Genomic DNA, 21,465 nt, shown 5'->3' on the forward strand with positions numbered 1-21,465 from the left:
ATCAGTACAACGTGCCATTATCCGAGTAGAGCTAGAGGCCCCCCCCCCCCCCCTAGTGGTTGAGGCGCTCACCAGATCAATCTCCTTCATACACCGCACATGAGAACTTCCTAGAGACAGATATGCTCGCATTGCACTTGAGTCCTCTCGACAATTAGCCATGCAGGGAGATACAACATGCTGGTATGGGGAGATGACATCATGGTTTCAGGCGCATGGGTTCAGCATGGACAGGTTTCCACCCTTCCAGTACTCATTGGATGCACCATCTCTCACTCTTACACAATCCAAGATCACCAGGCTCATCCACCAAGACCTGACCTAGCTAGACACCAGGAGGACATGGATACAGCGAGCACAGGAACTGGGCACGAAGATGGCTTTCTACAGAGACCACCTTCTCCACCTTACGGAGGATGGTTTTGTGACGAGACCGAGATACCCATACACCCACTTGTCTCATGGGATAGGATGTGCTATTGGCCAGTTACGCACATCTTCTCACCAGCTGTGCGGATTGAGACTGGGAGATCCAGCGGAGTACCAACAGAGGCCAGAACATGCCCCTTGTGTGACATGGAGCCTGAGACAGAGTTGCACTACACATGCCGCTGCCCCGTCTACTACAAGATACGAGGCCGCTTCCATTGCTTGTTCAAAGAGGGTTTTGGACCACTCTCCAGAGTCATGGGATACGAGGATCAGAGATGTCTGGGTTTGTTCTTACTCGAGCTGCGCATACACAGAGATAACCTGATGAGAGGAGAGGCTAGCCAGTCTCAGAGACGGATCACAGACTTCTTCAGAGCAGGCACGGGACAGCCACAGGAGCCACTCCCACAACAGAGCTCCCTTTCGTCTCACACCAGAGGCACATTGATTGACCGAGTGATTGAGCTGGGGAAATCCAGGCGCCCACGACTGCGAAGGACTACACAGCATCGACGGAGGCTACATTAGAAGATTCGGAGCACTCTGGCCAAGCATGCACGATGCCCGATCAGACTACTGACCATGGAGGAGATTGATGAGATCCGCTAATGACCGATGCTAGATCTCCTGTGATTTAGCTATCCCAACAAGCTGCCCATTTTGGTTAGTTCACATCGACCAATCTAGGATCCCATAGTATATATTTTTGTTTTGTTATGGTATTATTTTGTTACTCTGACTTTGTATCAGATCCACCACATTGTAACTTTCTGGTCTCATAGGTCACTTTGGCCTTTTGAAGACGTTAATATAACATTTCATTTCATTTCATCTCTCTCTCTCTCTCTCTCTCTCTCTCTCTCTCTCTCTCTCTCTCTAAATGCTATATCCTTTCTTCCTCACATCCAACCGATACTATTGCAAATCTATGTGCTTTATCATTGCGCCCGTTTCTGCATGTTATAGGCTAGCATATTGTTTTGGTTTTTGAAAGAATCTTTAAATTAACAATACCTATTAATTTTTCTAAAGCCATTAGGAATACCTTTTAATTTTCTATTAGGATAAGCACCATTGAATTGATTAGAAAGAGAAAAATGTACATCCAAGGAACCCAAGGAAGGAAGAGAGCTTGGAGATGTTAGGGGTCTTTCGATTTGTAGTCAAGACAATGTATCCATGATTGGAGTGCGGTAGCAAAACTTACCCCTTCACTATCTTAACCCTCATTTTCGTATCATTTCGTTATGCACGTCTTCTAATACTTTCCAATTTCATTAATTCTCGTTTGTTGTACTAAATTTTAAAGATGTTCAGATTTTTTACAAATTATTGACTTGTCATTAATCATGAGGATGCCTACAAGTTTCCTCATGTTAGTAATTCCTATGTACAAAAACTTTTGGAAAAAAACCATCCTTTGCTGTGTTGTACCTTAGGTGTTTGGCCTTGTTGGGCAATTCATACAATCATTGCCTCTTTTTCTACTAGTAACCCATGCCATATAGCGCTTCCTCTCCACAAAAGTGCAATTTGGTACCGAGTAACTTGGGCAATGGTAACGCAATGCATACTTATTGTTTGCCTTTTGAATTAGCTATATCTCATATGCACCAAGTACTTGTCTTAGATACAACTATGCAAGTCCTTTTGTAACCATGCCGATTATTGCATGGTAGCATCAAAACTATATTACTAATAACTAGTGCATTGGTGACCACATCCTTAGCTACATTTGAAGACACTCCCCAAGGTATCAGGTTTTTTCCTCATGGTCGACCGTCAGTTACAGTGGACATATCTATGTTCCAAGATTCTTTAAAGCTAGATGAGGTAGGTATGGTGCAAAGTCTTTGATTGGTAGCGCTGGTCTATTTTCGCGCATTGGAGTCGAGCAAAATAAGACTCCTGAAATTCACGCCTACCTATACATGTGGTATTTCAAAACCATAACCATCATTTTACTCTCCAATTACTGCCTATTTTTTGTCACATATACTCTTGTTTTGCTCTTACACTACAGGCTAGTTTTGGGATGCTATTCTACACCTGAAGGACTGCTATTTCCCCATTACGGAGATCGCACAACTCCCATCACGATTCACATGAGCTGCACCGATACACTATCTAGGTCATGGATTGTCGGCTCAGTACAATAAGTTTTAATACTCTTTCAGATGTGAACTTATGACAACATAATTGAGTAGTTTATGTTCAATTAGCTTATTGCCCATTAGATGGCAATTGGAGAATCGAAAAAATTACCCTAATATCTCTTTCAGAGAAATGGCAACTGACATCAGCTTCAGTGCTTGTCTGATCATTAAGTGTTAAATCAATTTGCAAAGCCTAAAAACGCTGTGAAATTAAAGTCGCAAGCCCAAGAGTGGGTGCAGGAATAGTAGTAGTCAAGTCATTTTGCTTAATAAAACCAGCAAGCTGACTTTCTATTACTGGTGGAAGGGCAAACTCCATTTTAGTAGTAAAGGTCGGCATTTGACAGTCAAGACTAATGTCATGAGAAGCACACACAATGGCAACCAATTCATTAGTTGTAGAGCACAAGGGAGCTTTGCTAAATAGGCTGACCTTTGGGCACTATTTGATCTTTGATCCACATATAAATTGGAACCAGAACATAGTACACAGAAGCCATTACACCGAGTAAAAATCTGTATAGGAATACGATCGGGTTGACTTTAGCTTTCACATCCTCAGCCTTGGGTCCTAGCTGCGCACAATCATGTCAACAATTTATTATAGAGTCTTCAGACTTTGAAATAAACCGGCCTCTTCGGCCCATTAGGGAGATGAATCCTTTGTAGATGACTTAAGTATGTGGCCAGATATTGCAATCGTAATCAACATGCAAATGCAACATCTACCCAAGGACCGATAGCAACAAGCTTGAAACCAAGTTTTCATGTGAGCACAATGACACTCCTTGACATGCATGCAATGAACAGCATACACATGCTTAGTCCCATTGGCATGAAAGTGTGTGCGCATGAACGTCTTATGCACAAAGAGATACAAAACAATATGTACACACGCAATGCATGCAGGCAGGCAGGCACACATGCACGATGAGTGGTGAGGCAATCCCACGTGATGGGAACAGATTTTAATTTACAATAGTGCAAATCATGAGATCCAATTTGTCTTTAGGAATAGCACCTACTTTTACTGCTGCTATTTACTAACCATTTTACGGTTTCCTTTACCCAAGATTAACTAGTAACACCATCCTTGAAATAGATTCAAGCACAAAAATGAAATAGCTAACAAACAAAAACAACAGATCAAGACTAACAGGCAGACACTCTCGACCATCAAACAATTTTGGTGCATTGAGAAGGCATTGGGTTCTTAGAAACACAATAATCAAGACAAGAGGAATGGAAAGCATGCAGGATAAGGACGAAAACCACACCTGCAGGGGGGAGTCTCCCCACTCTGGCTTAACACCGGTCACGGAGCACCCCATTATCAGGCCATGTCTCCTCACACCCCTGTACCACTTGGGACCTATGCGCTTTATCTTCACATCCGTAAAACCAGCCTTTGTGAGCCAATCCATATACTCGTCCTCTGTCGGGAAAAGCATCCACATATCTGCAAAGAAACTCGATAGCCAAAATGTAGGATGCACTGGACCTATGAGACATGCCTTCCCTCCTTTCTTCAGAACTCGGTACGCTTCCGTTATGCCCCTTTGCGGATCGGGCCAGTACTCAATACTGTAACAAGATTCAATAGTCAATTCAAGCTTTCCCACTTTTTGAAAACTTTGCTCTAAAAGCATCCTGGGGACCATTTCACATAGTTTCAACAGAGAAAAACAAGCTATCACACGCAAATGGACAAGGTGAGAACGACCAGGTTTACTACTTTTGCGTCCCTTCGGAATATAAGTCAGAAAGTTAACGCTAGAAAGTTGCGGTATAGTAACGGACCAAAAAAACATGAGGAGGACATAGGCAAATGGGGGGTCAGTATACTTCACAAGCTCAATGGCAAAGCATTGTCATGAATACCGTCACTATTGCCTCCCTCACAACAAGTACAACAAAGCACTACCCCAGGAAAAAGTGGTGTATCAACCATTGTCATGTAATTGGATTGTCCCCCACATCCAGCAATACCCCATGCCCATGGTGTCTGTCGTGCTATTGCGGACCACCATAAAATTGGTGTCCAAGCGAAACTTTTACAGTCTTCTCAGTCACCCAAAAGAGAAGAATTTTAAACCCAAAAAAGACAACTTAAGGATTTTAAAATGTTGAGCAAGTCAAGAATGAGTGAAAATCGAGGCGATTACATAATCGCACCTGCCTGTACATAACCATGTCCAAGCCCTTATAAAGCTGATTTACATGATAATAACTATTGCCCCTTCTCTGAGGAAGAGATTACACTGTAAGCTTGCGCGATATATTGGAAAATAATTTGACTGTATTCACCTCATCAGCATTGTGCCTTGAACACGTATAAAGAAACAGAAAAATAAAAAGTACCTCTAAAACAAAACCAGAGAGTCCCTACCGTAATAGTAGTTCCAAACAGCATTACCAGCCTATTGATATGTGTCAGCAATTGGCGTCACAGTATGGCATTACTGTTCAATGCCTGCCTTTTAAGCTTGAAGATTATTTGGGAAATTCTAGAGAGCCTTGAAATTTTAGCCCTTGAATGGTTAGACAATTGGTACATCCCAATATTATGTGAGTCGACAGTATGGCATTACTGTTCAATGCCTGCCTTTTAAGCTTGAAGATTATTTGGGAAATTCTAAGAGAGCCTGGAAATTTTAGCCCTTGAATGGTTAGACAATTGGTACATCCCAATATTATGTGAGTCTAAGTTCGAGTGAAAATCCCATGACCATCTGCCAGTAAACAGATCTACTTGTCTAAGGAAAAACTCCAATTTTTGGGCAGGTGAAACCTCTCAGATGACGAAGCTGCCACACACGAAAGCATCATTACATGGGCAATTGCCCGTATAAGGAGAATACTTACAACATAGAATTAGGCCATAACAACAATTTGCTTATTTACCGTTTACTAATTTCCTGTGCTTGCAAACGGCTTACCCCTTGCACATACCCATGAATTCCACCTTGATGTCACTTACATACACCCAATTAACAGTCAATTCAGCTGAAAATCTTCATGCAAAAGCTCATACCTGCCAGCAGAGACGTATCGATCAACAGAGTCAGTGGCAAACGGGAGATCTTCTGCATCACCTTCTAAGATGGTGCATTCTTTGAGGTCCGCCTTGCCTCTGGCCTTCGCAAGCTGGTGTGGGGATTGGTCAAGAATGGTGACATTCTTAGCATTCACATACTTGACAATTCCCAGAGTGCAGAATCCCGTGCCACCGCCAACATCAACCACAGTGAGATTAGGATCATCCAGGTCCGCAGGCTCAAGGGCATCCTCTCGCATGTCCTCGGTCCAGTGACCGGGGTTAATTATGTGATCGTAGATGATGGAAAGGAAGCGGTAGAACCAGAAAGCTTCCTGCTTGTGCTGAATGAAGCGGGGCTGGGACGCTGGCCGTGAAGTGGAGGTTGCACGCACACAGAGCGCGGATCTGTTGCCCAACTTGAGAGCTGGAAAAAAGGGTAAAGGGGAGAATCTACTACTGCAGGGATAGCCATAGCGAGAGCTAGGAAAGGAGGGGGAGGGGAGGGAGAGGGAAGTTCTGTGAGAAAGGCAGAGGTAGCGATCATGGGTGGGGAGGAAATGACGAGGGGGGAGAAAGGAAGGCCCAGGGGAGAAGGGTAGAAGAGCTTCCATGAAAGCTTGGGAAAGATAGCAGCGCGGGGGCGAGGAAGAGGAGCGCAGCCCGTGAGCAGCCCCGTTCTGTTGTACAGTCTACGCTGATAAGACGGGCCCTGCAGTCACCTCGAAGAAGTGCAAAAAAACCAGGTTCACCGTTCCCGCCACACTTCACGTCGCGCACAACAAACCTGCCTTTAGAGGCAATTTTCACACATGACAAAATTCGGCCCAATTGCCACAATTGGGTAATTGGAGAATTCTAACCACCCAGAGGCACGAGAGAGACTCCAAAGGTTTAGCCCTCCTGTCACTATCTAACAGGAAATGTCCGAGGGGGGATCAACACCTAGTGTTTGGACCATCCAATTCTTCGAGGAAAAACCTACTTTAACCATAGTTTGCCCCTAGTTTATCGTCTTCGCACCATAGGAGTTACTTCACACACCATTCAAACCGCCCCTTTCTTGTGTCTTGCACAAGCTAGGGGTTTGTCCCGACGTCTCTATCTCACACGGGGTGTCTCAAGGGGATTAATGGCCATTGATTGGGATCATCCAAAGGGGGGAAATGACTCCCCTACTTTACCCATAGTTCAGCCCTACTTTACGTCCTCTTATCGCACAAGACGCAACTCGAGACTTCATGGTCCTGATACAAAAGCCTTACCACCATGGTATCACATTTCACATGTCCCATGGCAGCTACCGTAGTTTATGTATTAGTTTACTCCCTAGTTCACCCTAGTTTACTTGTCAATCTAATAGTGAAATCCCTTGGCGATCAAGGTGGAATGAAGTGGATCTTAACAGTTATTCCAAAGTTAGGCTTAGAGTAACTGATTAGGAATTCTTCAGATACCAGAATTAGATAAAGCAAACTTCAGATGACAGATTCATACGAGACTCGCATCAGACTTCAAACAAATGACTAGACTGAAATGAATAGACACGTTCAGATTAAGAGACATTGAATGAGCAACCTCAGAATGCAATTCAAATTGTAGAAAGTAGTTCAGAGTACAACTAGATACAAATGGTTCAAATTAAAATAATTGACTAACAACCTGAAATCATGTTCTCGCTTGAAAAGTATAAATGATACAAAGGACCAACATTAAGTGCTTGTAAGCTCTTCTAAGCTCTCTTGAGTGATACATTGCAAGAGTCGTAAACTAAGAGTCTAAAGAGTTAAGAGACTTAAAATGAGATTAATGGGTCCTATTTATAGGTGTCAGTACTAGGTTCTGATTGTTTGCATAGTTGTACAATATGGAACTGCTCCGCTATGCCTCCACATGGCACTGCCGATGGTGGTAACTTTGGAAAGCCTCAACCTATAGCCTTTATAGAGGACTAGTGCAAGGCATCCCTTTTAAAGTGATTGTACCACAATCTACATTCCTCCTCCTCTTTCTTGAATTTTGGTATATCCAAAATTTCAGATGTAGAGGGCTTTATCTTTTGCATTTACCCTTCCTCTTGTCTAGTGCTTTCTTCATTGTAGGCTTCGACTGCTTCAAGTGGAGTCTGAGCGAATAGAGTTGGTCGGTCAAAAAGGCCCCAACCGGATACCCATCCTTAGCCTTATAAATAAAAGGCCTTGTTGTGCATACCTATCCTATGCTAAAGGTGTTATTGTACATTTTGTAAATTGAGTCTATTATTGAAAATGTGTACGCGTCTCTCTCTCTCTCTCTCTCTCTCTCTCTCTCTCTCTCTCTCTCTCTCTCTCTCTGTGTGTGTGTGTGTGTGTGTGTGTGTGTGTGTGTGTGTGTGTGTGTGTGTGTGTGTGTGTGTGTGTGTGTGTGTGTGTGTGTGTGTGTAACTCTCAGTGTGTAGCTATCGCTACCTTGATCTTCAAGCCCCCTTGAGTTGCACACGCCCACCATCCATCCCAATAGTAAAACTTTAGCTTTCACCAAAAACTATGTCATCTAAATTTCCATACACTTTATGACACAGTGTTAAGTCCTTAGACACCAAGATGGGCGATGCAATATGCCCAGTCAGTGTGAACCTGGCCCTTTGGTTATGAAGTCCTATGAATAGGACTTGCGTCTCATTTGTGAGATGTGACACACTTCAGGATCAATGCCTTTTAGCTTAGTGTGTTCCCATGCAAATACATCTTTGTATTTTTCAAATAACACTCTAGCTTTGTCTAGCTTCAAACGCTTCTTGATCTTGACCATCTCAGGGTTCTCATATGTGTCAAGATTCCATTCTTCCACCTTCTGGTCATCTAGGACACTACAAAGGCGCTTTGTAAGGAGGGATGCCTGCAAAATTTATGGGTGTCGCTCCAAAAATTTTCCCTAAAAAATAATAAAAGTGTCGCTATGAACGTCACTAATGAAGGAGTACGAGCGGAAGTGCGACGCGAGAGAGAGAGTGCGAGAAGAAGAGCACGACGATATGGTGAACTCGCTCTACTATAATGTGTAGAGGATAGTGAGTTCTTATTAGGTTTTAACAAAAGAATATGTGTACATACCTGGCGGCCCGCCCACTTACCTGGGCGACCACATTGGGCTTTATACCCCAACAACCTCCCACTGAAAGTCCAATGTGGTACTTGAAGTGTGAGAGAAGCTACTATACAAGCTAATATACAAGAGATGTAGAGAAGTGATGTACTACCCTACACCTAACTGCTTGCGAAAATGCACAAAGCTCTCTCAAGGAAGTCCTTTTGTAAGTAGATCAGCAGGATTTTCTGTGGTGTGAACTTTGACAAGCTGAAGTTGCTTATCCTCGAGCATTTCCCTGATGAAATGATACTTCACATCCACATGCTTTGTCTTTGAGTGATAAACTGGATTGCGAGCCAATTGTATAGCACTTTGACTATCACAATATAACACAGGCATCTCTTCTTTGATTCCCAAATCTGTTACTAGTCAATTAAGCCAAATTGATTCTTTGCATGCCTCTAGGGCTGCAACATATTCAGCCTCTGTAGTAGACTGAGTAACACAATCTTGTAACCTAGAACGCCATGATACTGCTCCACCAGCCAATGTAAAGACATACCCTGACGTAGACCTTCGGTTGTCTAAGTCACCTGCATAATCTGAGTCTGTAAAACCCTTTACACTTAGCTCCTGACTCCCATAGCATATGCGCATACTCTTTGTAGCTTTCAGGTATCTCAATATTCCTTTCACTGCCTCCCAATGTTTCTTGCCTAGGTTTGACATGTATCGACTTACTACTCCCACTGCAAATGCAATGTCTGGGCGAGTAGCAATCATTGCATACATCAAACTACCCATTGCAGACGCATATGGAATCTTATCCATTTCAGCATGTTCTTCCTCAGACATAAGACAATCTTGTTTGCTAAGTTTCACATATGGTGGCAATGGAACACTCAATGCCTTTCCCTTCTCCATATTGAAACGTTGACAAAACCTTGTCAATATACTCTGTTTGAGATAACCAAACCAACTTCTTTGATCTGTCTCTCTCAATGCGCATACCAAGTATATGACTTGCCTCACCCATGTCTTTCATGTCAAACGATTTTGCCATCTCTGACTTCAAAGCTGATATTTCTTCCAAGTGCTTGCCAGCAATCAACATGTCATCCACATACAAAATAAGGATCAGCCAACTGCCATACTTAGCCTTCTTTGTATATAGACAGTGATCGAACTCACTACGTTTGTAGCCTTGAGAAAGCATAAACTTGTGGAACTTATGGTACCATGCCCTCGGTGATTGTTTTAAGCCATAAAGACTCTTTAACAACTGGCATACCAAATCTTCCTTGCCTTTCTCAACAAACCCTTCTGGCTGCTGCATGTAAATTTCCACATCTAAATCACCATGCAAGAACGCTATCTTGACATCCATTTGGTGCAACACCAAATCTAATATGGCAACCTGTTGGGGTATAGGCGTCTGTGCCTTGCCCAGCCGCCCAGAGTCTGGGCGCCCACTGACTTGTATACCTTATACATAGCATAAGTGTATAGGGGGCTGCTCACTCTTTGAGTCTCCCCACCCATATCTGTGTGTCGTGTGTCTCCTTCTCTCTCTCACTCTCCGTCTGTGGTGCTCCCCGATCCCCTTCAATTGGTATCAGAGCTATGGTGACCGCGGAGAGCACGACGGCTTTGAGAGCTTCGAGGTGATAGCTCGCTTTCTCTCGACGGTAGAGAGATTAAGAAAGAAGAAGACTTGCTGTGAGAATGCAATGGGAGCTTGTGAGCTCAGTTGAGCGTGATGTATGCTCTTGTGGAAGCTCAGAAAGGAGTGTGGAAGACTGTGTGTAAGTGAAGGTGCTGCCCTAAAAACTGTGTGCGCAGCAGCACTATTTTCAGATTCGTTTTTCTCCTTGTAGAATGCAGATCTGAGAATTCTGTTTAGCCTACCCATCCGTTTCGACGTGGTCTACAACTTTGCAGAAGAAACTTTTTGCAAATTCCTCACCGTTTTGCTGATATTTAGCTCAGATTGACTGTATACAGAAATTCCAGCTTTTCTGTTGTCGCATTGTGTGCGAGTTTGATGCACTTTTGGAAGCACGGGAGATGCTTGAAGTTGAGTGCATAAATTCTGAGCTGAAGATGCAATTGCAGCTTGTGTTAAGCTTGTGGTTTGAGGGTTTTTTGGTAGACTTGGGCAACGAAGTACGGAGGCGTTTACACACCATCGAGGCGGTCTCTTGAGAGACGCAGTTTTTTGGAGCACACAGGTGGAGCTTCTTTCACTGGTTTTCACAGGATACTTTGGCAGTGATTTTGTGCTTGGATTCATGGTCTTTGCAGATGGTTTGCATATGGTTATGGCGCATGGTTGATGCCCATTATACATGCATTTTGACGAGCACTTTCAAGTGCCTGTGAGCTCTCTTGAGAGCATTGTTTTCGCATTGATCAAGTTTCCGGATTGCAAATCTTTTGGCGTTTGCTTATGCGCGGTCACTCCGTTGATGTATGTTGAGTGTAGTTTGATGCGCATTGATTGCTCATTGTATTGAGCTTGCAGGACAATGGTTATTTTGTGTTGATAGCCATTGTGCGTCGAAACTCTGGCGAAATTTTCCCAGGAGTTTTATGCGTATCATTAATGCAATCTAGGTAGAGATTGCAGGTTGCACTCAACATTTTCGTGCGGTGTTCTCTACAGGTGAGAGATTTGTGTGTGTGTATGCATCGATACCGCACAGTGTGGGCTTGGTGATTAGCTCACAGATTGCAGTGTGATACTAGAGCATGCGAGGCTTGTATTGACATTGCGGGAGCTCTATTTTGGAGTGTGTCTCATAGGTTTTACATTGTGTTTCTGGCCATATTTGTAGACAGTTTCCAGGTGTTGTTGGTGAGGTGGTTTTGCTATCTAGCTTGCTACTTGTGCTCATGGCAGAGATAGGTGATCGATCAGATTGTGACCTCTCACAGATGCGCGTGTTTGATGGGTCAGACTTTGCGGCATGGAGAGATTGTATGCTTGACGCATTGACACAGCGAGGGTTGCATCGACCATTGAGTGGTGATGCAGGTAGACCTTCAAACATGTCTGACGATCAGTGGAAGAAGCTAGAGGAGATGGCACTATCTACACTCTCTTTGTACCTTGCGGAATCTGTATATGCTCTTGTTATGTATGAGACTACTTCGAGAGCACTTTGGTGCAGATTACATGAAATGTATGATAGATATGAGTCATCACGGACTCGTGTGAGGCATGTACATTCACGAGTACGCCGACAGGTGACATGTTGGTATTGTGGTCATTCTGGACACGTTAGACGACGCTGTTTTCGTCGTATGCGACATCGTAGGAGACATGGCAGTCTCAGAGATGTATGTAGTGATGCCATGGACTCAGTTGCTTTGACAGTTGAGGCACATGTAGTGTCGGAGTATACTAGTGACGGGGATGTCACTTTTACCTCGAGCTATGCACGAGATGCTATACATGTGGATAGTGCACTCCCTTCGCAGTGGTTGCTAAACGCAGATGCTATGTTTCATGTCACGCCGCATCGTGCATGGTTTTGTAGCTATTCTAGCGGGATGCTTGGCAATGTACGTTTGACCGATGGATCGGTGCATGCGATAGCAGGTGCAAGAGATGTGAGACCGTCATTACCGAGTGGTGCATCTTACTTGTTACGACATGTGCGCTATGTACCAGATTTGACAGTGAGTTTGATCTCGATTGGTCAGCTTAGAGATTGTGGATGTAAGATTTCGCTACGAGAGCGAGATTTTGTGATGCATTTGGGTTCGCTAGTGATTGCGAGAGGTGCCAGGAGTGGTGCAAGTTACCCATTGCATGTGGATCACGCGAGAGACGGTGTTGTCTCTGTGATCACGCAGCCAGGCAGAGAGCGAGAGAGCAGGCGAGTCTCTTTTGCCCATGGGTTGCAGGGTACTTTGCATGGAGTGCAAAGTAGTGAGCTCGTTGTGCACACAGTTGGGGCACGACTTGAGCAGTCACACAGAGAGGTGACAAAGTCAGACATGCATGCTTTGCTAGTGACTGAGCAAAGCAGAGAGTCAGTTGTGCGAGATACTTCTATGCAGGATAGACAGGTAGAGCGGTCTTGCTCTAGTGAGTCACGACAGGAGGACGTTGTGCAAGAGTCTATGCATACGGAGTTAGAGCATGAGAGCTCTAGTGAGTCACAGCAGATTGAGTGGTCATGTTTGCAGTGGATGATTGCAAAGGAGGCTGAGACGTCAGCGATTATGCAATCATTCCTTTTTATGCTCGACAGTGATCATGGGGATATAGTTGTGCAGGATATGTCTTCCAGCAGACACCTAGAGCAGCTGGTTTGCTCTGAGGTTGCACGATAGGTTGATGCGTCTTTTGCGGACAGTCAGGAGATGCATGTGGCTGACACGCCTTGTCAGTCAGAGATGCCTATTTCCAGGGATATATATGTTGATGTATACTCCGTAGAGCTAGCAGGGCCCGCTAGCATTGCATCGACATTCGGTGGTCTCATGTATGAGATGTTGATCTTGAGACCGGATATCGCAGCTGCAGTGGGAGCATTTGCAGTTGGGGTTGTCAGTCGTTTGTTGACTGATGATGGCATAGTGCACGAGGGAGGTATTGCGTACATACTTGCAGTACGTGTGTGGTACGTCTAGTGGTGTATGGACTTACACGGGAGCAGGACAGCCGGATGCACACGATCACAGCCAGCCTGTGGGCATCGGTTGAGAGCGGTTTTCTCTCGCCTTTTGTAGTCTGTAGACTAGATTCTCTTGCTTAAAGGCACAGTCGCCTTTAAGTGGGAAGTTGTTGGGGTATAGGCGTCTGTGCCTTGCCTGACCGCCCAGAGTCTGGGCGCCCACTGACTTGTATACCTTATACATAGCATAAGTGTATAGGGAGCTGCTCACTCTTTGAGTCTCCCCACCCATATCTGTGTGTCGTGTGTCTCCTTCTCTCTCTCACTCTCCGTCTTTGGTGCTCCCCGATCCCCTTCACAACCAATGCAAGAAAGCATCTCAATGTAGTCATCTTGACCACCGGAGAGAAGACTTCATCAAAGTCAATGCCTTGTTCTTGCTTAAAGCCCTTGGCAACAAGCCTTGCTTTGTACTTTGGCTGACTATCATGAGCGGTGATCTTATACCTGTAAACCCATTTACAAGGTAGAGCCTTTTTGCCCTGTGGTAATTTAACTAGCTTCCATGTCTGGTTTTTATGCAGAGCTGTCATCTTTGACTGCATGGCCAATTGCCAATTCCCGGAGTCCTTCATTTGCACTTCTTCCTTGTAACATGAAGGCTCATTGCAATCAGTCAACATGACATAGTTCATAGATGGAACAAACCGATCAGGAGGTCGTGAGATCCGTCCCGATTTACGCAAAATAGGTGGCTGAGGCTCAGCCACAACCTGTGGTTCCACTCTATCCTGTCCTTCCTCATCTTGAGCCCTGATATTTTTTCTTGCACGTGCAGGTCCATCTTCTTGGAAGACAACTCTTCTAATCTCCTCAACCCTCTATAGTGTAGAATGATATTTGGCTTCATTAAAGTGAACATCATTGTTGCGGATAACATTTCTGGATTCGGGATCCCAAAGTCTGTACCCCATCTCACCAGAATTACCATAGCCTAGAAAGATGCACTTTCTACTCTTTGGCTCAAGTTTGTTCCTAAATTCCTTTGGAACATGAGTATATGCCTCACAGCCAAAGACTCTGAGATGCTTGTATGAGGGCATTTTGCATGACCATACCATCTCTGCCACTGAATCCTTCTGCAAAACCTTGCTAGGAGATCTATTTATAAGATGAACAGCTATTGATACAGCTTCAACCCAAAACCCATTTGGCAGTTGTGCATTAGACAACATACTTCTGACCTTCTCTTGTATGGTCCTATTCATCCTCTCAGCAACACCATTTTGAGGAGGATTGTAAGGAGCAGTAAGTTCACTTTTTATACCTTTTGACTCACAAAAGTCCTGAAAGGCCTTTGAAACATACTCTCCATCATTGTCAGTGCGTAAGCATTTAAGCTTCGTGCCACTCTGATTCTCCACAAGTGTCACAAACGTTTTGAAAACACTAAACGCTTCATCCTTGTGCTTGAGAAAGTAAACCCATACTTTCCTCGAGTAATCATCTATAAATGTCATAAAGTAAGAAGCTCCCCCTAGAGATAGGTTAGACATAGGTCCACACAAATCACTATGAACAAGTGCCAACTGTGTATCTCTTCTACTGCTTCTATGCTTATGTGGCTGCTGTGTTTGCTTACCATATAGACAATGTTCACAGAATTCAAAATCATTAAATGAAAAGCCAGGCAAATAACCAGAACAAGACAAGATTTCCATTCCGTTCTTGGACATATGTCCTAACCGGCTATGCCACAAAGAAACGTTCGGCTGCTCGGTTACATTGATTACATTTTTAGAGACATTTGATACATAAATCATGTAAAGTCCTCCAGACTTTACTCCATGTGCTACTGTCATAGAACCCTTGGATATCTTCCACATGTTCTGTCCAAAAGTGGTGACGTAGCCAGCATCATCAAGTAAACCTTTGCTGATCAAGCTCTTTGTAATTGCGTGAACATGTCTCACATTCTTCAACGTAAAAGAAGAGCCATTCTGAAACTTCAATTGAACATCTCCAACACCTAAGATCTCACATGTTTGCCCATTGCCTAGCCGAACATGATCTTTAGTGGTCACATAAGAGGTAAACCACTCCTTGTTTGGAGACACATGAAGTGATACCCCTGAGTCTATAATCCAGTCACTCAGTGCATTTCCATCAAATGCTGTAAGAAGAGCTGAGTCCATTGTATTCTTCAAGAAGTAGATATCTCCTGACACTAGACTGTCATCCTCTGCAACAGTGTTTGTTACATTTATTTCTTGAATCTTCACTGAGGACTTGTTCTTCTCACCATGGTCTTCAGCTTTCTCTTTTCCTTTTTCTGCTTTCCATTCTCTGCAGTCTCTTTTCATGTGACCCTTCTTGCCACAATGGTAGCATTCTATGTCACTCTTGCTTTTAGCACTGCAGGACTTGCTACGAGACTGATTCCTCTTTCCACCTTTGTCCTTTTCTTTGGTCCTTCCCCTGACAACTAAGGTTGTTCCTTTGCCTTTGTCCATTGTCTTTCTGTTGGTTTCTTCAGTAAGCAGACTGCCTTCTACACCTGCTATGGTCAAACCATCTGGAGGTGTAGAATTACTCAAAGCTGTGCGAAAAGTGTCCCAACTTTCCGGCAATGTGATCAACAGGAACATAGCTCTAACAGGTTCATCAAACTTGACACCTTGAGCTGACAACTGACTGTAGATGGTGTTGAATTCATTCAGATGATTGGACATAGGGGTCCCTTCTTTCATCTTCAAGTCAACAAGCTTCTTAAGCTAGTATACCTGTGAAGCTGCACTCTGCTTCTCATAAAGATCACTCAGCTTTGTCCATGCTTGATAAGCTGACATCTCGTCTACTACATTGAAGTAAACGCTTTCTACCAATGTCAGCATAATGGTAGAAAGTGCCAATTTATCCATTTCGCTCCATTCATCTTCATCCATATCTTCTGGTTTTATCCCCTTGAGCTTTATAGGTTTTATCTGCTTCTTTTGTACCAACACGTGCCAAATCTGCTTCTTCCACAGTGGGAAATTGGTTCCATCCAGCTTCTTGATATATTAAAAAGTAGTGTCCTGTGATCCAGCCATAACTACGCTTCACAGTAGTTTACTTTCCTGGGAAAAATTCGGCAGAGTTTCCCCAGTAAACTGTCCTCTGAACCAATATCAACCTATCAAATGAACCAAGAAAGATTCAGATTCTGCAGAAATTTTGACAGAGTCTCCTTTGTAAAATGGCTCTGGTGTACTCAAAAACAGGTCAAAAAACCACTGTCTCTCTAACACTGTAAGCTGTGGGTAAACCTGTCCTGCACCTGTACTGTCTCTCATTGTCCCGTCTCACTGTCCTATAAGCATAGACTGTGACAATGCCTCAACGGCAGTAAAGCAAAGATGCAATCCCAACTGTCTAACTCACAGTCAATACATCCTAGCTGCCTATCTAAGGGTGCTCGAGGGATCGCTCCAAGACTTGTATCACCAAAAGGATCTCAACATTCGAGAGTCCCCCGGCTCAATAAAACCTCACTCGACCCTCAACAAAGGCTGCAATAAATCTGACAGTACATAGACTTCCCACAAAGTCATACATCCACAAATTTCCCACTGTATGATGTAACCGCTGCGGCGGTTGTTTGTTGCGTGACTCACAGCCAGCAAACCCTCAACAGACATACATCATCTCTAACAATACATCCCATGTGGAAGTACCTGCAATGTCAGGATGAAATCTGGAATATCAAGCAGCAAACACAAGCTACCTGATGAACTAGTGGATGTCGCCTACAGTCTGTGTGTAGGTGCGCCCGTGTCGTATGTGACACGCCTCCAAGAACTGTGAGCCGTCCTTTGTTGTGTAGACAGCCACAAATCAGCACTCTGGAAGTGTAGATATCCTCAGCACTTGCAGTCGTAGGCCGAAACCCCAAATTTGCAGAGTCAAATCTGCACCTGTCAAGACCACGTAGTCGAAAATGGCCTGCGTAGAACTTTGTCGAAGCCGAACGGTGGCCGAGATGACCTCAGAATGAAATTCTGAGAACACCACGCCCTTTGGGCTATCTCACAGGATTTGGGGCCATCTTCGCTTGTCAAATCTCACTCCAATCTGAGCAGGTGACTCTAGTGTTGGAATTAGGGTTGCAGAGAAACACACACAGCTTGGAGAAGACGAAGGAAGCTCAAGGTACACAATAGAGAGTGTATTCCTTAGTGCGCAATGGAAAGATAGATAGCCCTAGAGTGATGGGCGTATATACAATGCACGGGGGAAAAAACCTCCTAAAGAGGGAAAAAATGCCCCGGCGGTCCTAGTGTGTTCACACACATCACTACCACATGTATATGGTAACAAATCCCCCCTGGAGTGATGCGGTGAACGAGAGCTGGCACATGAGTAAAGGGAAGTGCCAGGCCCTGAGGACAGGATCAGTCCACAAAGGGGAGTAAGCCCAAAGCTTTGCGGAAAGCTTCAAGCTTCTCACGAGACAATGCCTTTGTGAAAAGATCTGCAAGGTTGTCCTGTGTTGGCACATAAGCCAAGCTGATCTCTCCTGCTGAGAGCCTCTCCCTGACATAGTGGTAATGCACCTCAATGTGCTTTGTGCGAGCATGAAAAACTGGGTTCCTCGCAACTGCCAATGCGCTCTGACTGTCAGTGTAGATAGTGTTGGCAGTGTCCTGTCCAACACCCAAGTCAGCCATAAGGCGTCTGAGCCATACACACTCAACCGTAGCTGTGAAGACTGCCCTGTACTCAGCCTCACAACTCGAAGTGGCCACAGTAGGTTGCTTCTTGCTCAACCATGATATACATGAACTGCCAAGCATGAAACAAAAACCACTTGTGGACACTCGCGTGTCAAAACAACCAGCCCAATCTGAGTCCGAAAAAGCATGTAAGTCTGGCGGCAATGATCCCCCCTTGGGATAAAACAAGCCAAGATGTAAAGTGCCACTAAGGTAGCGGAAAATCCTCTTGACAGCCTGCCAATGCTTAGACCCTGGGCTATGCATAAATCTGCTGACCTGCGAGACTGCAAACTGAATATCTGGCCTCGTGTTGCATACATAAATGAGGCAGCCAACAGCAGTTTGGTAAAGAGTGACATCAGCAGGATCGCCAGCATCATGTAGACTCAACTTCAAACCTGTTTCCATGGGAGTGGCAATAGGTTTGCAATCCTCAAGTCCAAACTTACATAGCAATGTCTCTATGTAACTTTTCTGACACAAGGCAATACCACCATCACACTGCTTAAACTGTATACCCAAGTAATGATGCAACAGCCCCAAATCTTTCATCTTGAAAGTAGCATTCAAATCAGCCTTAAATTCAGCAATATGTCTCTCATTTGGTCCAGTGATCAGCAAATCATCAACATAAAGAACCACAATGAGAAATACATCATCCTCACGCTTTACATACAATGTGCTTTCTGTTGGACTGTTACGAAAGCCTCGTTTAACCAAATGAGTGTCAGCTTTCTCATACCAAGCACGAGGAGATTGCTTCAACCCATACAAAGCCTTCTTACATTTGCACACTTTGTCCTCTTGTCCTTTTATGACAAAACCGCGAGGCTGTGTTACATAAACTTCCTCAAATATGTCACCATTCAAGAAAGCAGTAACAATGTCTGATTGATGTACATCCCAACCAAAATGAGCTGCCAATGCACATAGAAAACGCACAGTAGTCATACGACAAGTGGGAGCAAAAGTCTCTTCATAATCTATGCCTTTTTGTTGTGCATAACCCTTTGCAACAAGTCGAGCCTTATGGCGATCGATCTCACCATCCGGCTTGCGTTTCAACTTGTAAACCCACTTGGTACCAATGGCCTTTTTACCAGGAGGCAAATCATATAAAGTCCATGTGTCATTCTCTATAAGTGCATCATATTCTGATTTCATGGCAGCAATCCAATTTTCTGAATTCTGTGCTTCATCAAAAGACAGAGGCTCCTCAACATCATGTAAACTAGACACAGCCAAAGCATAACAATGTGATGCATAAGATGCATGGCGAGAGCCTGAACGAGTACGACTAGATAAAGGTGCATCCAATTTACTGTCACGCAAAGTGTGCACCAGCCATTTTGGCATACCTCTAGCCTGCTCATTTTCAGCCCTTTCCTCATCAAGTACATCATGTACATCTGCATCAGTAATAGGCTGTTCTAAAACATTTTCAGAAACCCCCATAGGCTGTACATTTGCCTCATTGGAACTTACATTCGTATTTCCACCACTGAAAAGAGGCAACAAAGTGTCATAAATGTCCTGTGAGCTTACATTACTGTCTCTAGTACATGACAGCAAGGGTTGAACAGAATCTTCCACAAACACTACATCCCGTGAAACCAAAATACGTTTTGTTTGCGGATGATACAACCTGTAACCTTTGCTTTCAGCACTATAACCAACAAAAATACATTTGACAGCCTTATCATCCAATTTTCTGCGCTGCACTTGTGGCACCAAAGCATATGCCAAACAGCCAAAAACACGCATGTGCTCAATAGAAGGTTTTCTATCATGCCATGCTTCATATGGAGTAATAGACTGCAAAGCTTTCGTAGGACACCTGTTAAGTACATAAGTGGCACACATGATGGCCTCAAGCCAAAAAGAATGCGGCAAAGCTTGACTTTTGACCATACATCGTGCCATTTCCGTTAGTGACCTGTTTTTCCTCTCAGCAACACCATTTTGCTGAGGTGTATAAGGCACTGTACATTGGTGTTTTATCCCACGACTAGCCAGAAATGCATTAAATTCATGAGACATATACTCCCCCCCTCGATCGGAACGGAGGGTGCCCATAGTACATTTTGAGACATTTTCAGCCATAGCCAAAAATTGTTTGAAGCACATAAAAACTTCGGACTTCGCTTTAAGCGGAAATACCCACGCATGCCTGGAGTAATCATCAATGAAAGTCACGAAGTACAGGTAATTGCCCAAGGACGGAGTTTGCATGGGCCCACAAACGTCACTATGCACAAGCTGCAACCTGCATGTGGCCCTAACTGAACCATCCTTTGGAAACTTAGAACGCTGCATTTTACCCAGAATACAGCCTTCACAAACATGTTTGATAGGTGCTTCAAGAGGCGGCAAAGAAGCAACCATATCAGATTTCTGCAAACACAGCAAACTGGCAAAATTCAGATGACCAAAACGTGCATGCCAAAGTTTTGCATCTGAAATAGCCCTTGAATCTGCAACAGCATTTGCAAAATTTTGTCCACACTTGTCATACAAAGTGAGCTTATACAGCCCACGGCACAAAAGCCCAGATGCAACAATTTCATCACCAAAACTGAGATCATGAACTGTACATCTGTCATCCACAAATTTGACTACAAGTCCAAGTCTAGCAAGTGCGGATACAGACAAGAGATTCTTCTTGATCCCAGGTACATAAAGTGCATCAACAAGTGTGAAGGAACTGCCATTAGCAGCAGTGAGCACAATCTTTCCAACTCCCTGAACTGGATAAGAGGCGTTGTTGGCACAAGTGACTGAATTCCCATGAGGGACAGACTCGAGAGAGGTAAACAATTCACGATGTGAGGTAATGTGCTTTGTAGCACCAATGTCGAAATACCACACATGTGAATCTGCAGCAACTGACAAGCATGCATCATGGACAGCAGGATTGTAAGTGCACTCTGCGCTAAAAGCCCATTCTGCATCAACATCAGCATCACAATCTCCTTTCACAGAAGACTCAACAATGGCTGCATTTGTAGTGGAACCAGCATTTGCAGTGGAACCACCCTCTTTCTTCTTAGCCTCTTTGGCCTTCAACTTAGGACACGACTTGATCAAGTGATCATTGGCTTTACAATAATGGCAACGCATCTTCTTTTTGCCCTTATCACCAGAATTGCCAGACGAAGTGCTGCCAGCAGAAGCATTAGGAACATAATTTTTGCCACTCGCAGCAGAACCATAAGAAGTGGCTGCATTACTGTTACCACCCTTTCTTTGAGAAGCAATAAAAGCCTGTTCAACTGCACGCTGCCTAGTCCTGTTTTTTCTAGAAAGTGACTCTTGCAACAGCAATGTGCATAATGCATCAAACTTGACAACTTCAGGATTTCCTTGGGTCATCAGTCTCCAAGTAC

At 44.1% G+C, this 21,465-nt stretch overlaps 1 protein-coding gene across 1 annotated transcript; it reads right to left on the reverse strand.

The window, feature by feature from the left end:
• Nucleotides 1-2,848: 2,848 nt before the first annotated feature.
• On the reverse strand, nt 2,849-6,444 carry LOC147420634 (2-methyl-6-phytyl-1,4-hydroquinone methyltransferase 1, chloroplastic-like). The gene is made up of 3 exons (XM_086504670.1): nt 5,623-6,444; nt 3,866-4,172; nt 2,849-3,163 (listed from the first exon to the last, which is right to left on the reverse strand). Exons 1-3 carry the CDS (start codon nt 6,237-6,239, stop codon nt 3,008-3,010), a joined length of 1,080 nt encoding a protein of 359 aa, XP_086360796.1. The 5' UTR covers nt 6,240-6,444; the 3' UTR covers nt 2,849-3,007.
• Between the last annotated feature and the right edge of the window lie 15,021 nt (nt 6,445-21,465).

The sequence above is a fragment of the Adiantum capillus-veneris genome, chromosome 28 (genome assembly GCF_014529385.1).
Source record: "Adiantum capillus-veneris isolate H3 chromosome 28, ASM1452938v2, whole genome shotgun sequence".
NCBI lineage: Eukaryota > Viridiplantae > Streptophyta > Polypodiopsida > Polypodiales > Pteridaceae > Adiantum > Adiantum capillus-veneris.

Bases quoted from the DNA above. Each gene is read 5' to 3' on its own strand.
- LOC147420634 (XM_086504670.1), bottom strand. From the start codon at position 6,239: ATGGAAGCTCTTCTACCCTTCTCCCCTGGGCCTTCCTTTCTCCCCCCT. The intron at 4,173-5,622 runs GTATGAGCTTTT...ATCTTGTTACAG, and splicing joins CGATACGTCTCTGCTGGCAG to TATTGAGTACTGGCCCGATC. The intron at 3,164-3,865 runs GTGTGGTTTTCG...GATTGTGCGCAG, and splicing joins GGGGAGACTCCCCCCTGCAG to CTAGGACCCAAGGCTGAGGA.